This window comes from Haliaeetus albicilla, chromosome 23 (genome assembly GCF_947461875.1).
Source record: "Haliaeetus albicilla chromosome 23, bHalAlb1.1, whole genome shotgun sequence".
NCBI lineage: Eukaryota > Metazoa > Chordata > Aves > Accipitriformes > Accipitridae > Haliaeetus > Haliaeetus albicilla.
The window spans coordinates 14,996,164-15,013,816 of record NC_091505.1 but is presented as its reverse complement, the minus strand read 5'-3'; the positions used below and the strand labels follow the sequence as shown (position 1 = coordinate 15,013,816).

At 46.2% G+C, this 17,653-nt stretch overlaps 1 protein-coding gene across 9 annotated transcripts; it reads left to right on the top strand.

Annotated features, from left to right (window-relative positions):
- Window positions 1–422: 422 nt before the first annotated feature.
- Window positions 423–16,643, top strand: NONO (non-POU domain containing octamer binding). Of its 9 annotated transcripts, none has more exons than XM_069811280.1 (11): window positions 423–723; window positions 1,903–2,077; window positions 4,608–4,828; window positions 5,875–6,176; window positions 8,352–8,447; window positions 9,465–9,661; window positions 9,939–10,023; window positions 11,184–11,286; window positions 12,514–12,556; window positions 13,198–13,307; window positions 15,603–16,643. In XM_069811280.1, the coding sequence occupies exons 2-11, from the start codon at window positions 1,912–1,914 to the stop codon at window positions 15,738–15,740; spliced, it is 1,461 nt and encodes a 486-aa protein (XP_069667381.1). In that variant the 5' UTR covers window positions 423–723; window positions 1,903–1,911; the 3' UTR covers window positions 15,741–16,643. The 9 variants fall into 9 exon arrangements, with proteins under 9 accessions (XP_069667381.1, XP_069667384.1, XP_069667386.1 ...); XM_069811283.1 differs by having other exon boundaries at window positions 425–723; window positions 4,635–4,828; XM_069811285.1 differs by having other exon boundaries at window positions 426–723; window positions 1,903–2,032.
- The last annotated feature ends 1,010 nt before the right edge of the window (window positions 16,644–17,653 follow it).

Genomic DNA, 17,653 nt, shown 5'->3' with positions numbered 1-17,653 from the left:
GGCGCCCGCCGCCCGCCCCCGGCACCCCCGGACGCCCCCCGCCCCCCACGCTCCCCTCCCCCCATCCAGGCACCGCCCCCTTGTGACCCTCTCCGGCTCCCCCCCCCCGCGGCACCCCCCGCCTCCCATCCCCCAACCATGACAGCCCCCACCCGTGCTCCCCTCCCCCACCCGCGGCACCCCCTCTAACGGGCAGCCCTCCCCCACCCATCCATCCATCCGTGGGCCCAGCCGTGCCCCACCCCCCGCCCCGGGAGCTTCACTCCCGGCGGGTCACGGGCCCCCTCCATCCCAGAGGCACCATTCCCCCTCGGCCGCCCCACTCCTCTGGGGGGCTCCTCCATCTTCCCCCCCGCCTGCTTTTTTGTCTCTCTGTGGGGAAGACGGGAGGGTGCAGGGGGCTCAGCGCGCGCTGGGCCCCGGGGGTACACCAGAGAGAGCGCAGCGCTGTGGCCGGGCGGGGACGCCGCGGCGACGTCCCGCGCTCCGGGGACGGAAAGGCAGGTTTACGGCCTCAGGAGGCGACGGCGGAGTTGCGGAGAACCGGCCGCACCGCCGGCTGCTCCCCGCTCCGGGAGGGCTGTGAGCCACCACGGGGCTCCCGCGGCCGGGGAGCAGGCTGGCCAGGGGCGCGCGGCAGCCCTCCCGGTGACGTGCAACGGGACACGGAGGGAAACGTGAGGCTTTATTGAAAGGCGGTGAGATCAAGCCCGCCGGAGGCAGGTAACGACCACGCTCCCGCCGCGCCCGAGACCCCAAGACGGGGCGCGCGGGCGGACCCTTCCTGGCACTCCGCAGCCGCCGGGGGCAGGGCACGGAAGGACCCTCCCCGCTCCCGCAGGCCGGGTTCCTCCTTGCCGAGCCGACTGCCCTCCCGCAGCGGGGCAGCATCGGCCCGACGGTGAGGGCTGGCGGGGCGGCGGGAACGGGGTCCGGAGGACGAGGTAAGAGCGCCCGCGGCTGGACCGGGAAGGGAGCGGGCACGGGGCTGGCGCCCGCCCGCGACACCCTGAAGAGATCCAGGCGACGCGCCGGCTCTGCCCGGGCCCCAGTACTTACTGGCCGTAACGAACGAGCAGAGCAGGGGTGGAGAGGCCGCGGCTCCCGCCGCTCCCGCCACTGGCCCAGGCACGCGGGGGGGGGGGGGGGGGGGGGGAGGGGGAAGATAAGGGGGCAGCGCCCGAGAAGACAGGATGAGCGCGCGGCACACTGAGCACCCGCCGCTGTCTCTTTAAAGCCAGCGTCCGCCGCCGCGCCTGCGCGTGTGTTGTCCCCCCCCCCTAGTGCGCCTGCGCGCTACGCTCCGGCGGCTCGTTAGGCTCCTTTGTCCCTCGCTCGCGTCTCACCCAAGCCTTATGCCCGCGGCGATGATGGGCAGCGCGCGCGGGGGACTGCTGCTGCCGCCGCCACGCAGCCAATGGGCTGCGCGCGGAGGGCTGCTGGGGTGGCTAGTCCCGCCCCGCCGCGGCCTGGATGTGAGTGGCGGCGAGCATGACCAGTGGCGGCGCGGCGCTGGAGGCCGGGAGGCCAATGGGAGCGCGGCTGGTGGGTGCCTGGTTAGGCTGCGCGAGTTCCGGCCGCGCGCGCGCTCCTCTCCGGGCTGCTGCGGGGTGAGGAGGCCGCGATCCATTTCGGCGCCGGTGTCCGCCACCAGGTGAGGCCGTGGCGGTGGCAGGACCGCGGCTCGGCTCCGCTCCGCTGCGGGGCGGGCGCTCCCGGCCAGCCACCGCAGCTAGGGCCCTGCCGGGGCCCGCCGCGGCCTGCGCGCTCCGCCCCGCCGCCACACGCGGCCGCTTTGGCGGGCGGGCGAGCCCCCGTGAGGCGGGGCCGCGGGCTGGGGGCCGCGGGCTGGCGCCGGGGTCGAGCTCCGGGCCGCGGCCGACCGGGCGTGTCTGCATCTAGGTGGGGAAGATGCAGGGTAACAAGAGCTTCAACATGGAGAAGCAGAACCACACTCCGCGGAAACAGCACCAGCACCAGCAGCATCCGCCGCCGTCCATCCCCGCCAACGGGCAGCAGGCCAACAGCCAGAGTGAGTCCCGGGCCCGCCGCGGGGGACCTCCCGGCCCCGCTTTGGGTAGGCGTTGAGCGTCGGCCCTCGCTGCAGAGGGTAACTTTGGGTCCCGGTTAGCTGCCAGCCCCTACGGGTGCAACAGGTCTTGGTGGAAACAAACTGAACCCGCTCTTTCAGGTTAAAACAATAAAAACTCAAGTCCTTAAGCAAACTGCGACTTGCATTCGAGGTTTGCCTTCAGTAATCAGGTTTTTCCATTGTTGGAGACGGTGGTTTGAATTGCAGCTGGGTTGTTTTGGGGGTTTTTTTGCTCAGTCTGCTCAAAGATGCATGCGGCTCCTGTAGATTTGGCTGGGATTTGTTAGTAACTTTCTCGTGTTCCTGAAACTGGGTAGTGATGTAGAGGTACGTTTTTTGTCTCAAGTAAAGCTCACTTTTAAAGAGTTCGGAAATCCCTGAATCTTTAACAGTGTTTTTATAAACCTTGCAAGTACGAGATGGCCTGTTTTCCCTTGGCTGTTTCCTTTTTTTTCCCAGTCATAACAGATGGCTGGCTTCTCAACACAGGTTTTCTTAAGTACTAGCGAAATAAATTTGCTATCTGTGAGGATACAGTTGTAGTAAGAATGTTGTTACAGCAATCTGCAGTCGTCCGTTAAGCCTAAATTTTTACATGGGAGGGGCCAGGAGATGCCCAGCTTTACTTAATAATATTTCAGCATTCAAGTACCAGCTGACATTGATGATGGCTGTTACTCTAATCTAGTGCGTTTCTGGGTTTGTTCCTAATCGGTGTGGACTGTAGCTCTGTTACTTGGGATACAGAAGGGGTGCTTATGAGCTGAGACAATATGCATTAATGGTTTCTAGGACCTTAATTGATCTAACTTGATAGTTTAGAAGTATGGTGGCAAGGCATTGTCATTAGCATTTTCGGAGAAGTGCTTTAGTTATATTAGTTGGTTTGGCTTGTTTGTTTTTTTTTTAAGTTTGGACACTTTGTTCAAAACAAAAGTGTATAGAAGCCACATGTGCACTTTGCGTGATTGTTCTGTAGTTTTTCTGTCAAAGTTGCAGGTTTAACTGTATACACACACATGCAGAGATACTGGGCTAGTAGAAAAATAACTTTGTATTCTTATTAGATGGCCCTGTTAAACAGGCTCCTTATCAGCTCGTAGAAGAGAATAGACAAGGGTGGCAGACCAGTCCATTTCCAGTTAGGTTGGAAACAATACAAAACAACTGTATTGTGGTATTCTCACAGGGATCAGCTTATAGTGAGTGACTGTATCTCAGATTCCTTTGAGTGGATCTACTTAAGGCAGAACAACGATCGTGGTATAACTCTGCTGTAAGTCCCTCCTAGTGTATTCACAGGCCTTGCATTGATCCCCAAATATTTCTGATAATGGTGTGAAGAAGTTCACAAAACAAAACACTTAAGTACCCTTGCTGTGTGAAGTAGATAACTTACTCTCACTACTCTTCTATAGATATACCATCAGTCTTACCTTTTTTAGTGTTGGCTATGAAGGTGTGCTTATTACAAAAGAGTTGTCCTTCCATGTCTTGTATGCATTGTCTTTGCATGGATAGCCTTTCCTGGTTAGTGCTATGCTTTGTAGCCTGAATCAAGCCACTCCTGTTCATAGTTTATTTCATATGTGTGGCCATAAGGTGTGTCCTCTGCAAAGCAAAGGAATCGCTTTCTATGGTTTGCTCTCCTGTGTGGGGAAGTTCTGTATACATTAAAGAAAATGGGACACAGGAAAGTAAAGCTATGATGAAGCCATCCCTTTGTCTGGCATATAGTAGAGCTTCCAGAATTGTGCTGGACTTTTGCTGAATTAAGAGTTAAAGATTGTATATGTATGTGTGGGGATTTGAGAATGTTCCTGCAATCTGTCCTGTTTCTTAAGTGTTAGGTATAGCATTACTTACTGAGTATAGGTTTTTGTAATGAACTTTGTAATTTTTCTGAGGTCTCACCTATATGGCTGTTTTTTTTGGGTGGTTTGGGGTTTTTTTTTCCCCCACTATTTTCACCATTCCAGTCTTCTCTCCAGCTTGGAACCCAAGACTTGAGAACCCAAATCCTGTCTCGTAGAATGACAGCTATCTCAAATCTTATCTGTCTGGGCAAAATATCCTCTTGTTTGCATATTCTTCTAGACATCTGGGGTTTTGGGGTTTTTTTTTGAGTAAAAATCCGGTTGCTGGCCAAGCTGTGGCTTTTCTATAGTAGTTCAGGTTGTAGTAGCAAAATCCTCTATTGTGACTACAGTTGATTTTGTAGCAGGCCAGTCATCTTGGCCAGATCTCTAAAACTGAGTGAAATTTCTCATGTTATTTCAAGCTACCGTGTTCTTCTTTTCTTCAGTTCTAGACTCATGTTAATGAGCACTAAGGTCCAAGCATGTGTTTTCTTTAAAAAGAATAGGGGGCCATTCTGAAATAAAATCCCGTTGTTGCTGTAGAGATGGCTGGAGAGGTTTGAGACCGAAGTGAATGGGTGGTGTTACCTATGTTATCCTATGTCTCTTATGTTCACTGTGATGAAACCTAATAGAATTTATCCCCCCAACTGTAGAGCAGCTGTGTACCTTATTCCCCTCAGATGAAGGCCTGACTATTGACCTGAAGAATTTCCGGAAACCTGGTGAAAAGACCTTCACCCAAAGAAGCCGCCTGTTTGTGGGGAATCTGCCCCCAGATATTACAGAGGAAGAGATGAGAAAGTTATTTGAGAAGTATGGCAAGGCAGGTGAAGTCTTCATACACAAGGACAAAGGCTTTGGCTTTATCAGGCTGGTGAGTGACTTGCTACCTTTGGGGTGTTTTTGTGGCGATGACTGACATTGGAGGAGTATTGCTAATTTAAAGTAGTAGATGTTCAGATATCTTGCTAATAAGCCTGCTGTTGATTTTAGTAACCTGGAATATGGGATCAGCTTCTACAAGTGGTTTGTCTAGAGCTTGTTATGAGAAGGAATGTGAATTCAGGCAGCTTGTGGCAAGATTTATGGGATATCTGATAAAGTTATTCTGAAGTTAGCTGATAGAAAACAGAAAGAAAACATGAACATAATGCTATTATAGACAAGATGGATTTCCATTTTCTGGAAGGGTGTGAACATGGAATTTCTATTAACATAGGCTGTATTGCAGTATTACTGGCGTGATGAATGCTCTTGAGGTAGGGGATCTCTAGATGATCATGTTGAAGCGTGACTAGGAGGGAGGTAGCTACCAATATAGAGTAATGGTTCTCAGACTTTATTGGCTCATATACTACCTTTCTGAAAGCCTCAGGGTGAGTGGATGGAGCATGAGGTTCCCACACCAAAGTCTGGGGTGCTTTGTTGTAGTATAGCTGCTTGGTAGTGACTTAAATGAGTGGAAAGGTGTGAAACTAGCATAGGATGTCTTTCATGGATTCTTACACAATCGGCATTTCCTTTTACCATTATCAGACTTCGTTAATAGTTGAATCTTGGTCTTTTTTTAATGTATTTATTTAAAAAAAAAAAGAGGCATGCTTTGTAGCCTTAATATAATTATGTCTGATAGATAATGATCATTTAATTGTTTGCTTAATTTGCACTGGCTGTTGGATTAGGCTTATGTCTGATACTTTTTTTTTCCCCTCCCAAACTCTGTACATGCCTATTCGGCTAGAGTCATTGATAATAGAGAATAGCTACTGTTCGTTAGGACACTTTTTACCATGCTAGGGGAGGATTATTCCTCTCTGTGAAGTACTCGTTCAGTGGAAATAGGCTCATGACTGTTGTGACTGTGACTGGCTGATTCTGTATTGCACTGAGAGTTTTAATGATAACTTTTTTTATCTTCAGGAAACTCGCACTCTGGCAGAGATTGCAAAGGTGGAACTAGACAACATGCCTCTACGTGGGAAGCAGCTAAGAGTGCGTTTTGCATGCCACAGCGCATCGCTGACAGTCAGGAACCTGCCTCAGTTTGTGTCCAATGAGCTCCTGGAGGAAGCCTTCTCAGTGTTTGGCCAGGTGGAAAGGGCTGTGGTTATTGTGGATGACAGAGGACGATCCTCTGGGAAAGGCATTGTGGAGTTCTCAGGGAAGCCTGCTGCTAGGAAAGCCCTGGATAGATGTAGTGATGGGTCTTTCCTGCTAACTACGTAAGTGTGGAGGGTGAGAAGTGCTATACTGACACGTATGCAGGTTGTTGGGTGGCATTGGCTTGTGAGCAATGTTTCTTAACACCAGAGCAGGACAGATGAGATACGGGGCAGGAGGTGGTAGGTGATTTGCCGGGGGAGAACTTTACTTAGCTTTGTTCCAACAAGAGTGAGTCTGTGCTGAAACTCAGGTCTGAAAACTTTCTTCTGGGAAGCTGCTACTGGGGTAAGTGCATAAAACTTCCCAATAAGCTCTTTCTTGATAAAGCCTTCTTAGGGCAAATAAAGCAGCCTTTAAGAAACAGGAGCTATTTCAGAGACCATCCATATCATCCATTGGAAACAAAGCTCAAGTGTGTTAATTGTGCGCTCTGGGTTGCTTCAGAGGCAAGTCTTTGGATGGGATTCTACTCAGCAGCATGCACTGCTGGGGTGGAATGCTGATCCACCACTGTGGGCATGGGATCTGTCGGAGAAGCTGGTCAGATAGATTGGATTGTTTGGAGTTTTCACCATAATAAACTGTTTTCCTTGTGCTTGAATATCATAAGGCAACAAAAAGTGTTCTTGCATAAGTATGTGAACTAGCTCAAGTAAATGACTAATTCTAGATGTGTTCCACAGAGCATGGATTGTTGCTTTATTAAGAGGGAGCTGGTTTTGAGCTCTTGGAAATAAAAATTACTGGATGTTTTGGATGTATGCACCTAGAGTTTGTGAATAGAATACTTCTTCAAATTGGGACTATATTGCTAATTTCTAAAGTAATTTTATAAGCTTTGAGCTTCTCACTTCTCTCTTTCTTGGAGACCTGCATATGGCACAGCCATACACAAGCATGTTCAGTTTCAAAAAGCAGGTGTTTTGTGGGTTTTTTTTTTTAATACCTTTTTTTTCCCCCTGAGACTTTGGGGATAACCAGCATAGTGTGTAGTGCTTTGCAGGAGGATTGCTGTTAGGGAGCTTTTGCTGATTCAGAAGTCTATATCGTGAAAGAACCATGAAAACAAATTTTTTTAAAGCGATCATGCAAAACTAATCACTACCAGTGTATAACTGAGAGCACCTGAGGGTAGCATTCAATCCTTTTGTAGCTATCAGTGTATTAGATTCTGATATCCAGGACAGCAAACCAGTATGTTGCTTATTTCTAGTTATGGTTTGGTTTTGGTTAAGTTTGTTCTAGTTTGTCCTAGTTCACGACAGTAACAGCTAGATAAACGGGTTGGAAAGTACGACCATTAATAATGGAATATGTCAACTTGAAGTGAAAAGCTACGTTGTGGATCTTCAGCTGAGGAGAGAGATTTTAGCCTCTCATATCCTGCCTTCCTGCTAGTGTCTGGGCACTGCTTGCCACTTGACATAGCATGATCGTTTCTCTTCCATTTCCCCAGCTCTGGCAAATGGGCTTGAGGAGCTAACGAGAAGCTGTGGTACTGCTTTGTGGTGAGGATGAGTAGTGTCAGTGCTGTAGTGGGGAGCTAATTGAGAGGCTGGGGACACTTCTGTTAAATACTTTCTTCTGCACACAGAAACCAGGAGAACAGAAGTACATACGTGTAGTGTCTGTGTTGTGAAGTGCACCAGTGGATTTCTTGGGGGAGAAATTCACAGAGGGCCCAACAGGCACTTACAGAGCACTGCTTCTTGGCAATAATGGCACGTGGTCATCTCACCAGGAGAATATGACTGAAGGGTACAGCCAGCAACCTCCAGTGAGGATCAGTGTAGTTACTCTTTGTTTTAGGCAGCTATGAAAAGGCACGCAAGGATGTGTGCAGCCCATAGTTAGCCACGTAGCAAGGGAGGAAAGGGAGAAAAACCACATTCTAGGGACTACAAGACTTCATGCTGAGTAGATCCTACTGGAGGATGTCAGGTTTCAGTTAAGCTGTTAATTTGAACCAGTAACTGTGAACATTCTTCTTTCAGTACAATTTTCGTTTGGATTCAACCACGATTTTGATAAACAGTTCAGCTCCTTTTCTAGAAAGAAAAAAAGTGTTCAAAGTGATTTCTGGCTTCACTTTGGTTGAGATCCCCAGCTGCTCTGAATTTCTTTGAGCAGTGCTAAAAGCAGTATTTTATAAGTCCAGACACAGTACACATGCTTTCCTACACTGCAAGCTCATTCTTGAATTTTCTTGAGAGCACCTCATCTTTTCTTTACAGATTCCCTCGGCCTGTTACTGTGGAGCCCATGGATCAGTATGATGATGAAGAGGGACTACCAGAGAAACTAGTCATCAAAAATCAGCAATATCACAAGTATGTGCCTGCCATGTGACAGGAGATGAGACTACCTGTGGACTAGGACATTGACTAGTGCCTCAGTCTTAGGAGGGTGGCTCATAAGTGCTGCTAAAGGTCCTCCTTTTTTCTGTAAACATGACCCAACTCTGGAAAGAGAATTGCATACACTGTTTTCTTGCCATGGTTAGCTGAAAGAACGCAGTGGTTTTGGATCCACACTGCTGGATTAGACTGGCACCCTCCACGTATTCTTAATAAGTCCATTTCAGTTGTTGGAATAAAAAATTGTGTCAGTTTGACATAATATGAGATCCCCTTTCTCAGATGAGAACCTGAAGCAAAGACTTAAGTAACTTGCTCCAAGTATTATGGAAAGTCTGTAGAGGAAACAGATTTGAACCCACAGTGAAAATTTAAGGAATGATGTGAATAGCGTTAGGAGATTGTAGAGATATCCAGGTATAAGGCCATGGTCTTTGAAGGCTTCCCAGTGTAAGTAGGTATCATGTGATTTGAGCAGTGGGAATTCATAAACCATGTGAGCTCATGAATTTTTCAAGTAAGGAAGATGAGAGCTTCAGGAGCTGGGAGGCTGCATTAGGAACAGTCATGTGCTCCAGGTGCAGGAACTGCAGAGATTAGTGAAATAAACACACACGTTTGGGCAGGAGCAAAGGCTGTTTCTTTCAAGAGTTTTCTAAATGTCTTTACCCAGAATCTTTTGGTGTCTTACGAAAGTAGTGCCATTGCTTGTTATGGAGGAGGACAGACACAGTTCCCATGTATAATTAATCCTGCAGGAGGATTCTGCCTAAGTTTCGCCTTTCAATAAGATGATTCCTGGGGAGCAGACAAACTGGTATCTCAGGAATAGCTATTTGTGAGGAAGTAGAAGACAAAGTGGTTCCTTATTTGTTGCACTAAGAAATGCATTTCTGTTAAAAGGATCTGCCATTGCATTTAACACACAAATTATTTTTCTTGGAGGACTTGCTCTGTTGAAGCATTTAGTAGCTCTTCTTTGTTTGACAGGGAGCGTGAGCAGCCTCCTCGATTTGCACAGCCTGGCAGCTTTGAGTATGAATATGCCATGCGTTGGAAGGCTCTAATAGAAATGGAGAAGCAGCAGCAAGAACAAGTAGACCGCAACATCAAGGAAGCTCGAGAGAAGCTGGAAATGGAAATGGAAGCAGCTCGCCATGAGCACCAAGTTATGCTCATGCGGCAAGGTACCAATCAAAGATAAATACAGTATTAGAACGTGACCTTGCAACATCCAGGAGTGGGTAGCTCAGTAGACTGGCTAGAGCCCACTGAAGGTGAGCCACGGTGTAGCTGCTCGACTTGTAACCAAGCATGGTAGCAGCAAATGAATGGAGAGATGTTACTGTATTGCTGGAGGCTCTGTTACTTTATTGTCTTGTGTGTTATGGTTCTAGTTCAGGAATTGAGAAGAGGTGGCATGGGAGATGAGTTTGATTGGGTTTTTACTGTCATCTTTTACAGATTTAATGAGACGCCAGGAAGAGCTGAGGAGAATGGAGGAATTGCATAACCAAGAAGTACAAAAACGTAAACAGTTGGAACTCAGGTAGGGGGACAGGTTATGAAATGCTGTAAATTCATAATAATATGGAGTGAAATGCTTCTTCAGTGCACCTAATTGTTCAGTGTGACAATTTAATTACTACCTAAAGTGTGGCTGTTATTTTGGGCCTTTTTGTTCATAGGGAGAGTGTACAGTTGGTTTAAGATGGAAGAGTTAGGAGTTTCTTCCACTGATTAGTATTTGGTTTTTTACAGTTCTGTGTCTCAGTTTAGCTCCTTGACCAAGGCAGATAGAAAAATCAGAATATGTGCAGTGATTCAGTGGCTTCAGTGCTGCAGGTTGTGAAACCCCATTCTAGCATCTGTCTTTTCGTTTGAGGGGTAACTTAGTCTCAGAGATTCGTCTCTCCGTTCCAGCTCTTCCTTGTCTCAGGTTCATTTTGAGAAGCTCCAGGAAGATCTCCAGACTACTTTTGTAATAGAAGAGGCTTGAGAACTGTCTGGCTTGTATGCATTATATTGCATGTAGTCAGCATGTGTTTGGGAGCTGCTGTGTACATAGAAACATTTAGGTTGGAAAAGACCTTTAAGATCATCAAGTCCAACCATGAACCTAGCACTGCAAAGTCCACCGCTAAACCATGTCCCTAAGTGCCACAGCTACATGTCTTTTAAATACCTCCAGGGATGGTGACTCAACCACTTCCCTGGGCAGCCTGTTCCGATGCTTGATAACCTTTTCAGTGAAGAATTTTTTTGTAATACCCAATCTAAACGTGGCGCAACTTGAGGTTGTTTCCTCTCGTCCTATCGCTTGCTACTTGGGAAAAGAGACTGACACCCATCTCGCTACAACCTTCTTTCAGGTAGTTGTAGAGAGCGATAAGGTTTCCCCTCAGCCTCCTTTTCTCCAGACTAAACAAACCCGGTTCCCTCAGCTGCTCCTCAGGAGATACGCACATGGGTGTGCTCATGTTGGCTTTTATAATGAACTCCTTAAAATTGACAGTGTTGGGAAATGTCTTGGTGTGCATATGTGTTTCTGTTTTCGTCATGAGGAGGTACCTAATGTTTTACAGCCTCAGCAAAGTAATGTTCTTAAAGTTGTAGGTTTCCAAACAAGACCCATTAGGCAGCACTGCAACACGGTGATGCGAATGGTTGGTGTATGTTGTGCTGAGCATCCTTGGGCCTTTTTTGCAGGCAAGAGGAAGAACGTAGGCGCCGTGAGGAGGAAATGAGAAGGCAGCAAGAAGAGATGATGAGACGCCAGCAGGAAGGCTTTAAAGGAAATTTTGCTGATGCGGTATGAGTGCTTCTACCTTCCCATTACATCTGGACACTGACATTGGATTTTTGCTTTTCCACAGCACGAGGCTTTCTGTGAATGCTTAACTTCTTGGTTGAGGGACTCTACATCTTTAGTGCATTCTGCCCTAAATTATTGACTGCCTCCAATCTTAAAACAATTTAGTCTGGAAAATATAAATACCCATTTACTGTCCCACTGCTGTTCACAGTGGGACAGTAGGACCCTGTAACCCTCACTAGCTGTCTTGCTGTTCAGAAGAATATATGCTAATTAATTTTATTCTAACAGTAACAAAGATGTACTGTCCTGAAGTATTGCTGCAGAACCCCATTATGGTCATATGCCCAGCTATATCTCTAGCCTGCAGTCTGTCTTAGTCATGCTTAGATGAAATGATCACAACTTGAGGCACTGCTGCAGGCATGGTAGTTGCTTGTACTTGAAAGTCAGTTGGTCAAGTATTTTCTTGTAAAATCTGTAGTAACTTGCCTTTTAATAGCAGTATCTCTAGTTCTATAAAGAACTGTCTTACAATTCATTTCCAGTCCCAGCAACTTTCTATTGTGGAGGCAGCTGTAGTGATATCAAGGTGGTAATAGTGACTTCACATGATAAATAGCAGTACTGAGACTACAGATGAAATGAAATCCGTTCTTCAGTTCCCACTGTGGAAGAAGTAGTACCCTCACTGAAGTGAGGAGGTGGTCCTAGCTTTGCAGTGAGATGATCTGTGGTGTGTCCCCTATGCTCAGTTAATAAAAGAGAAATTGAACTCACTAACTGTTATTTTAATGCAAGTGACCCAGTTCTGCATCTTCATGTAAGCTTGCATTCCTTTCAACAGGAAAGGTTTCTTAGCTATGCTGAGGAAGTAGCAAAACTAATTCTATCTAATGTGTTACTGCTGCTCAGTAGGTCTTTCCATCCAGATATAGGATATCTCTTTATGCTGCTGTTCAGTAAAATCTGCATGTGCAGCTTTGCTGCTGGTTGTTTTACTATGATTGTGAAAAACAGTCTTTCGGAATGAGATATTTTAAATAAGACCTGTTTGTTCAGCAGTTATCATGTGCAGGTAGCTCAGATCTTATGAAATTTACCCCAGGAATGACTTTTCTACACAGTTTTCAGTAGTAAAACCCTAGGACGCATTGAATTTGTATAATTAAATTTTTTAAAAGCCTGAATTTTTGTCATTTGAAATGAGTGTCTCTTTTCCAGAGGGAGCCACCAGACATGCGAATGGGACAGATGGGCATGGGAGGTAAGAGTATTCTGTGGCCATCTTTGTTCCTATGCGTGCTCCTTTCCTCTTTTACAAAATCTGTACATTTTTTGAGTAGGCTTATTTTATTGGCTTCTTATTTACAAACTCAGTCGTAGTAATCTTCTCCCAGTTCAGTGACAGGAAGCGTTCATGTGACAGGAAGCATAACAAAATTTGGGTATGAGGCAGTACTGTACATTTGTGAAAGACTTGGTTCAGTAAGCAAAAGACTTGGTTGAAGTTGCTGTCAGATCCATAGTGTTTCAGAAGTTTGTACTGATACAGAAACTAGTACAACATGTAGTGCTAGACCTTGAGCCCAGGAAGCAGTCTTGATTATTGTATTTCCATATTGTGACTACATGATTTAGATTTTCAGGCCACACATACAAGAGCAAGTGAAAAGGCAATGGGGGCTTAGTGGTAAATGAAGGTGGTGAATCTTAGAGCCTGCTGTATTTTCCAGTAATACTGGAATGCAAGATCAGTTTGTCTTGACCTAATAGTGCAAAGACAGTTAATAGACTAAGGCTCTGTCCCTGAATATAACACTGCAGGGAGTGTTTTGTGGCTCTGGGCTGATGAGTAGACCCCAGTCACTGCGTCTGCCAGGACTAGTCTTCAGTTTTCTTTTCCAGGTACCATTGGCATGAACAATAGAGGAGCTATGGGTGGTACCAATGTCCCAGCTGCTGCACCTCCTGCAACTGGTCCTGGAGCTATGATACCTGATGGAGCCATGGGAATGGTAATGTATCTCCATGTGCTTTTTGTGCACGTTTTAAATGTAGATTATGTTGTTTCCATTGTTACGCACTATGCTGCTAAACTTGAAGCTTGTTTGTCTACCTAGACCTGTTGCTTAACTCCTGCTGAAATCTTTAGAAGTTAATCTTGCCTTGATGCTACTTGATAATTTTCAGGAGATTGAGCCAAGTCTAATAACTACTTCCTTTACTTCAAAGATAGCTAGTGTTAAAACGTTTGTTAGAAAGATCTTGGCAATAATATATGGTTATTTTTTAAATGGTGTAATGGGAAGCACTTTGTTGAATGAGAGTGTTTTGATAGTAGATTCTTGCAGACATAAAGCCAAGCTTTCAGGAATGTTCTGTCCATCACTAAAAACCATTATCTCCTATGCTAATAGGCTAAAATGAGTATGCTAAAATGAGTTCAGCTAATTTGCTTGGGAGGTAAAGAGCAAAGAATCAGTGGATGTTATGCTTATTTATTTGCCTTTTTAAAATTTTTACATTTAATTTAGTTTTAAACTTTACTGCAGAACTTTACAATAGACCATGGCTTCTGTGGCATCTGTCATTCCTCTCTGTTGTACAGAGGATCGATCCTCTCACAGTGTCAGCACTTCCAGTCAGCAGCAGAAACAGCAGCAGTCATAGTCAAGTTTGTCCTGAAAGTTCATCTTCCTTTTGCAGTTTATATCAATTGGTCTAATAAACAATTTTCCTGCAAATCTTCCTACTTAGACTTCTTGATCTAATGTGACTGCTACAGCACAGACATCTTTTTGTCATAAAGAACAGTTTTATTTGGCTATAAGCTTTTTACCTAAGTGGTAGGGACAGTGGAGCAGCTGAGGTTAAGGGAATGCATACTACACAAGGAAATTAAGGGATGAAGAAGATGGAGAGGAATGGAAAGGGGAGCTGAGTTCAGATCAGTATGATGAAATGATACTGTTTAGACCAAAAAGCAATAAGCTGTTTCTCTAATGGCCAGAAATAAGTATAGTCTTTTTGGAAACTATTTATCTTGCCCACGTGCTTTGTTTTAAGAGTTACTGGGCCCATGTATTCCAGCTTTTTATTCATGTAGGGAGCAGTTACTTTGCATGTTTGTTTCAGCTGCTTGGAGTGATTGCAGTGTTCTTCCCTGTCCTACTGGAAAAGTTGATGATTACTTAGAATTTTTCATGTGTAGGGAAGGGAAAAAGGTAGCAGTGTTCTGTTACTGCTAGTGCCTCCCCTGCACTGCCAGCAAAGTGAGCGTTGAGAGTCCCTAGGACCTCCCCATTGACAATTTTACTGAAGTTTGGGTCTGTGTTCTGTAGAACCAGGCAATATCATGGAGTCATCTACAGTACTAATACCAATGATGATGTGCATATATGTATCACATTACATTGTGTATATACGTATCAATGCTGCAAACCTGTGGACAAAGAATAAATGGAACCCAGGAGCCTGGTGTAAAGCAGCTCTGCTCTATGTAATCACTTAGCCCCTGTCTGGGGGGAAGGAAGAGGCAATGGTTGCCTCCAGTACCTTCCCCAAAGGAAGTACCATGTCCACCCTGAGGACATTCTAGCAGTGGAGGAGGTTGCCCAGAGAGGTTGTACAGTCTTCACCCTTGGATGTTTATAAGACCCAACTGGATAAAGCTGTGACTAACCTAGTCTGACTACATAGTTGACTCCACTTTGAGCAGGAGGTTGGACTAGAGACATCCCAAGGTACCTTCTAACCTGAATTATCTTTTGATCATTTTCTCCCTGCTGGAAGGAAGAGGCTGTGCAATAGCACTAACTCAGCTGGAAAAGGGGAGATCCAAAGGAATGGAAATAACAGGATACAATCAGGGCACAAGAGTAGTATTGCAGACTTATTTTGGAATTGGAGTATTGTGTACACCTGGATTGTGATAGTGCTGTAGTATCAGTATACTGCTCCTCATTTGTATTCAGTTTGGGTGAAGGAATATGGTGGAAATGTGAACTTCTCCTTTCCCAGACTGCATTACTCACATGCTCCACAGCAGCGCACTAGTCTGAGATGGTGCAAACTGTATTCCAGTATGCTTCAATACAAGTGAGTGGGGAAAGAGACTGGGTCCTGCAATGGTCCTGTCAGTCCAGTTTTGGCACTTTGGGGATATTTTTGGTGGGGTGAAGGTTTGTAGCGAGGTCAGCTGGAATTGTGGAATCCTGGTAGAATTTGAATCAACTCAAGTGGCTTTTAACTGCCCTTTGTTGTTCCTTGTTTTTCTTCCTTGCCTCTTCTGCATTTGTCCTCATTACAAGACTCCACCACCGCCTGCAGATCGCTTTGGCCAGGGTGGTGCAATGGAAGGCCTCGGAGCGATGGGAGGGAACCCACCTGCCTTCAACAGAGGAAATCCAGGGGGTGACTTTGGCCCTAACAAGCGTCGCAGATACTAACAGGATTAAGCTGCCCCCTGCACATGCCCCAAAGAGGAAAGGAATCTTGGCAGGCCATACAGGGTTCAACTTGGGGGGGGGGAAATATTAAAAATAGTTAACTAGGGCCTGTTTTGGTAAAGCCACTCTAGGACAAGGGGAGTGCAGTCTGACTGGTAAAGGTTTTAGAAAATTTCATGTGGTGCATTCCTATAATTTCAATGTGAAAAATGGATTCTGGGAGGCTGCCATGGTTGTTCAGTAACGGTAAAATCTGGCAAGGACCCTAATGCCTTGACCATTCCAGGTTTCCTATTTGCAGCCGGAGTCCTGAGACTAAACTAGATAAAATTGCAGTATGTCTTGGCATTTTTGTAGTGTAGTGTACCTTGCTTAAGAGCACAGGGAAGTCTCTGGAGAACTAGGGCAGCATCTGGGTACTTTGCAGCTCCCATGATTCTGTAAATTTATATAGTTCCAAATGATCCGTCATGTAGTGAATTGGGGGAGATTTTATGTTCGTTTATTTCTTTTTTTTCTTTTTTTTTTCTCCTAACTTGTAGTTACTCTTTTTATCTGGACCATCTGTTTCTTTGAAGTAGTTGACCGTCATGTGCAGCCTGAATGGCTGGGAGGCTCTTGTTTGGATGGATTTTTTGATAACGTGTTGTATTGCTGTTTATTTTTACTGGTAGTTAAAGTACAATCTATTGGACAAAGATACTGTATCTCATGCTGAAGATCTAACTGAAACAAATGTTTGTATAATCTTAACCTTGCCTGTCTTTTGTGTAGAAGTACTACAAGATTTTTCATTTAGTGTAAACTGTTTGAACACAAGCTGTAATTGTCCCACTAACAAGTTTGAGTTTGTCTGAGGAATGTTACAGGAATGCATTATTAAAGTGGATTTTAAGCCTTTTTTATCTGGTGTGTGTATTGGATTTGTGTGGCAGGGTTTTGGTAGCAGGGGAGGGGCTGCAGGGGTGGCTCCTGCGGGAAGCTGCTAGAAGCTTCCCCCGCTCCAAGTCAGACCTGCTGCTGGCCAAGGCCGAGCCCGTCAGCGGTGGTCATAGTGCCTCTAGGAGAGCATATTTAAGAAGGGAAACCTGCAGCAGAGAGGGGAGTGGAAGGTGAGAGAAATCCCTATGCAGACAGCAAGGTCAGTGAAGAGGGAGGGGAGGAGGTGTGCTGGAGGAGATGCCCCTGCAGCTGGTGTCCGCCCCTGGAGCAGGGGGATGCCCCTGACCAAATATGGCTCTGAGTCCATGGGAAAGCCTGTGCTGGAGCAGCCTGTGACTGAAGGACTGCAGCCCGCAGAAAGGACTCACATTGGAGAGTCATGGAGGACTGTCTCCCATGGGAGGGACCCCACACTGGAGCAGGGGGAAGAGTAAGGAGTCCTCCCTCTGAGGAGGAAGGAGCAGCAGAGACTACGTGTGATGAACTGTCCCCAACCCCATTCCCTGTCCCCCTGCACTGCTGGGGGGCAGGAGGGAGAGAAAATCAGGAGTGGAGTTGAGCCGGGAAGGACGGGGAGGGGGGGGAGGTATTTTAAGATTTAGTTTTTATTTCTCTTTATCCTACTTTGATTTTATTGGTAATACATGAAATTGCCTTTTTTTGCCTGTGACCATAATTGGTGAGTGATCCCTCCCTGTCCTTGTCTCAATCCAGGAGCTTTTAGTTATATTTTCTCCTCCCCATCCCACAGGGGGGTAGGAGCGAGGGAGCAGCCTCACGGTGCTTTGTTGCTGCCTGAGTTAAACCACAACAGTGTGTTGTCTCTTCTGTTTTTTGAATAAAAATATGTACATATGGATTGAAGTAAATCAAGCTTCATATTATGGTGCAAAAGTTGCTCTTGCATTGCTTTATAGAGGGTGTTCAACCCCTGAGAATTTTCTAACAGTTCTCCTTGTCACATAATGAGT

What these genes read in the sequence shown, in the direction of transcription:
- NONO (XM_069811280.1), top strand. Translation starts at nt 1,912, where the DNA reads ATGCAGGGTAACAAGAGCTTCAACATGGAGAAGCAGAACCACACTCCG. An exon ending in AAAAATCAGCAATATCACAA is followed by an intron (nt 8,448 to 9,464) that starts GTATGTGCCTGC and finishes TTTGTTTGACAG; the next exon opens with GGAGCGTGAGCAGCCTCCTC. An exon ending in CTGATGGAGCCATGGGAATG is followed by an intron (nt 13,308 to 15,602) that starts GTAATGTATCTC and finishes CCTCATTACAAG; the next exon opens with ACTCCACCACCGCCTGCAGA.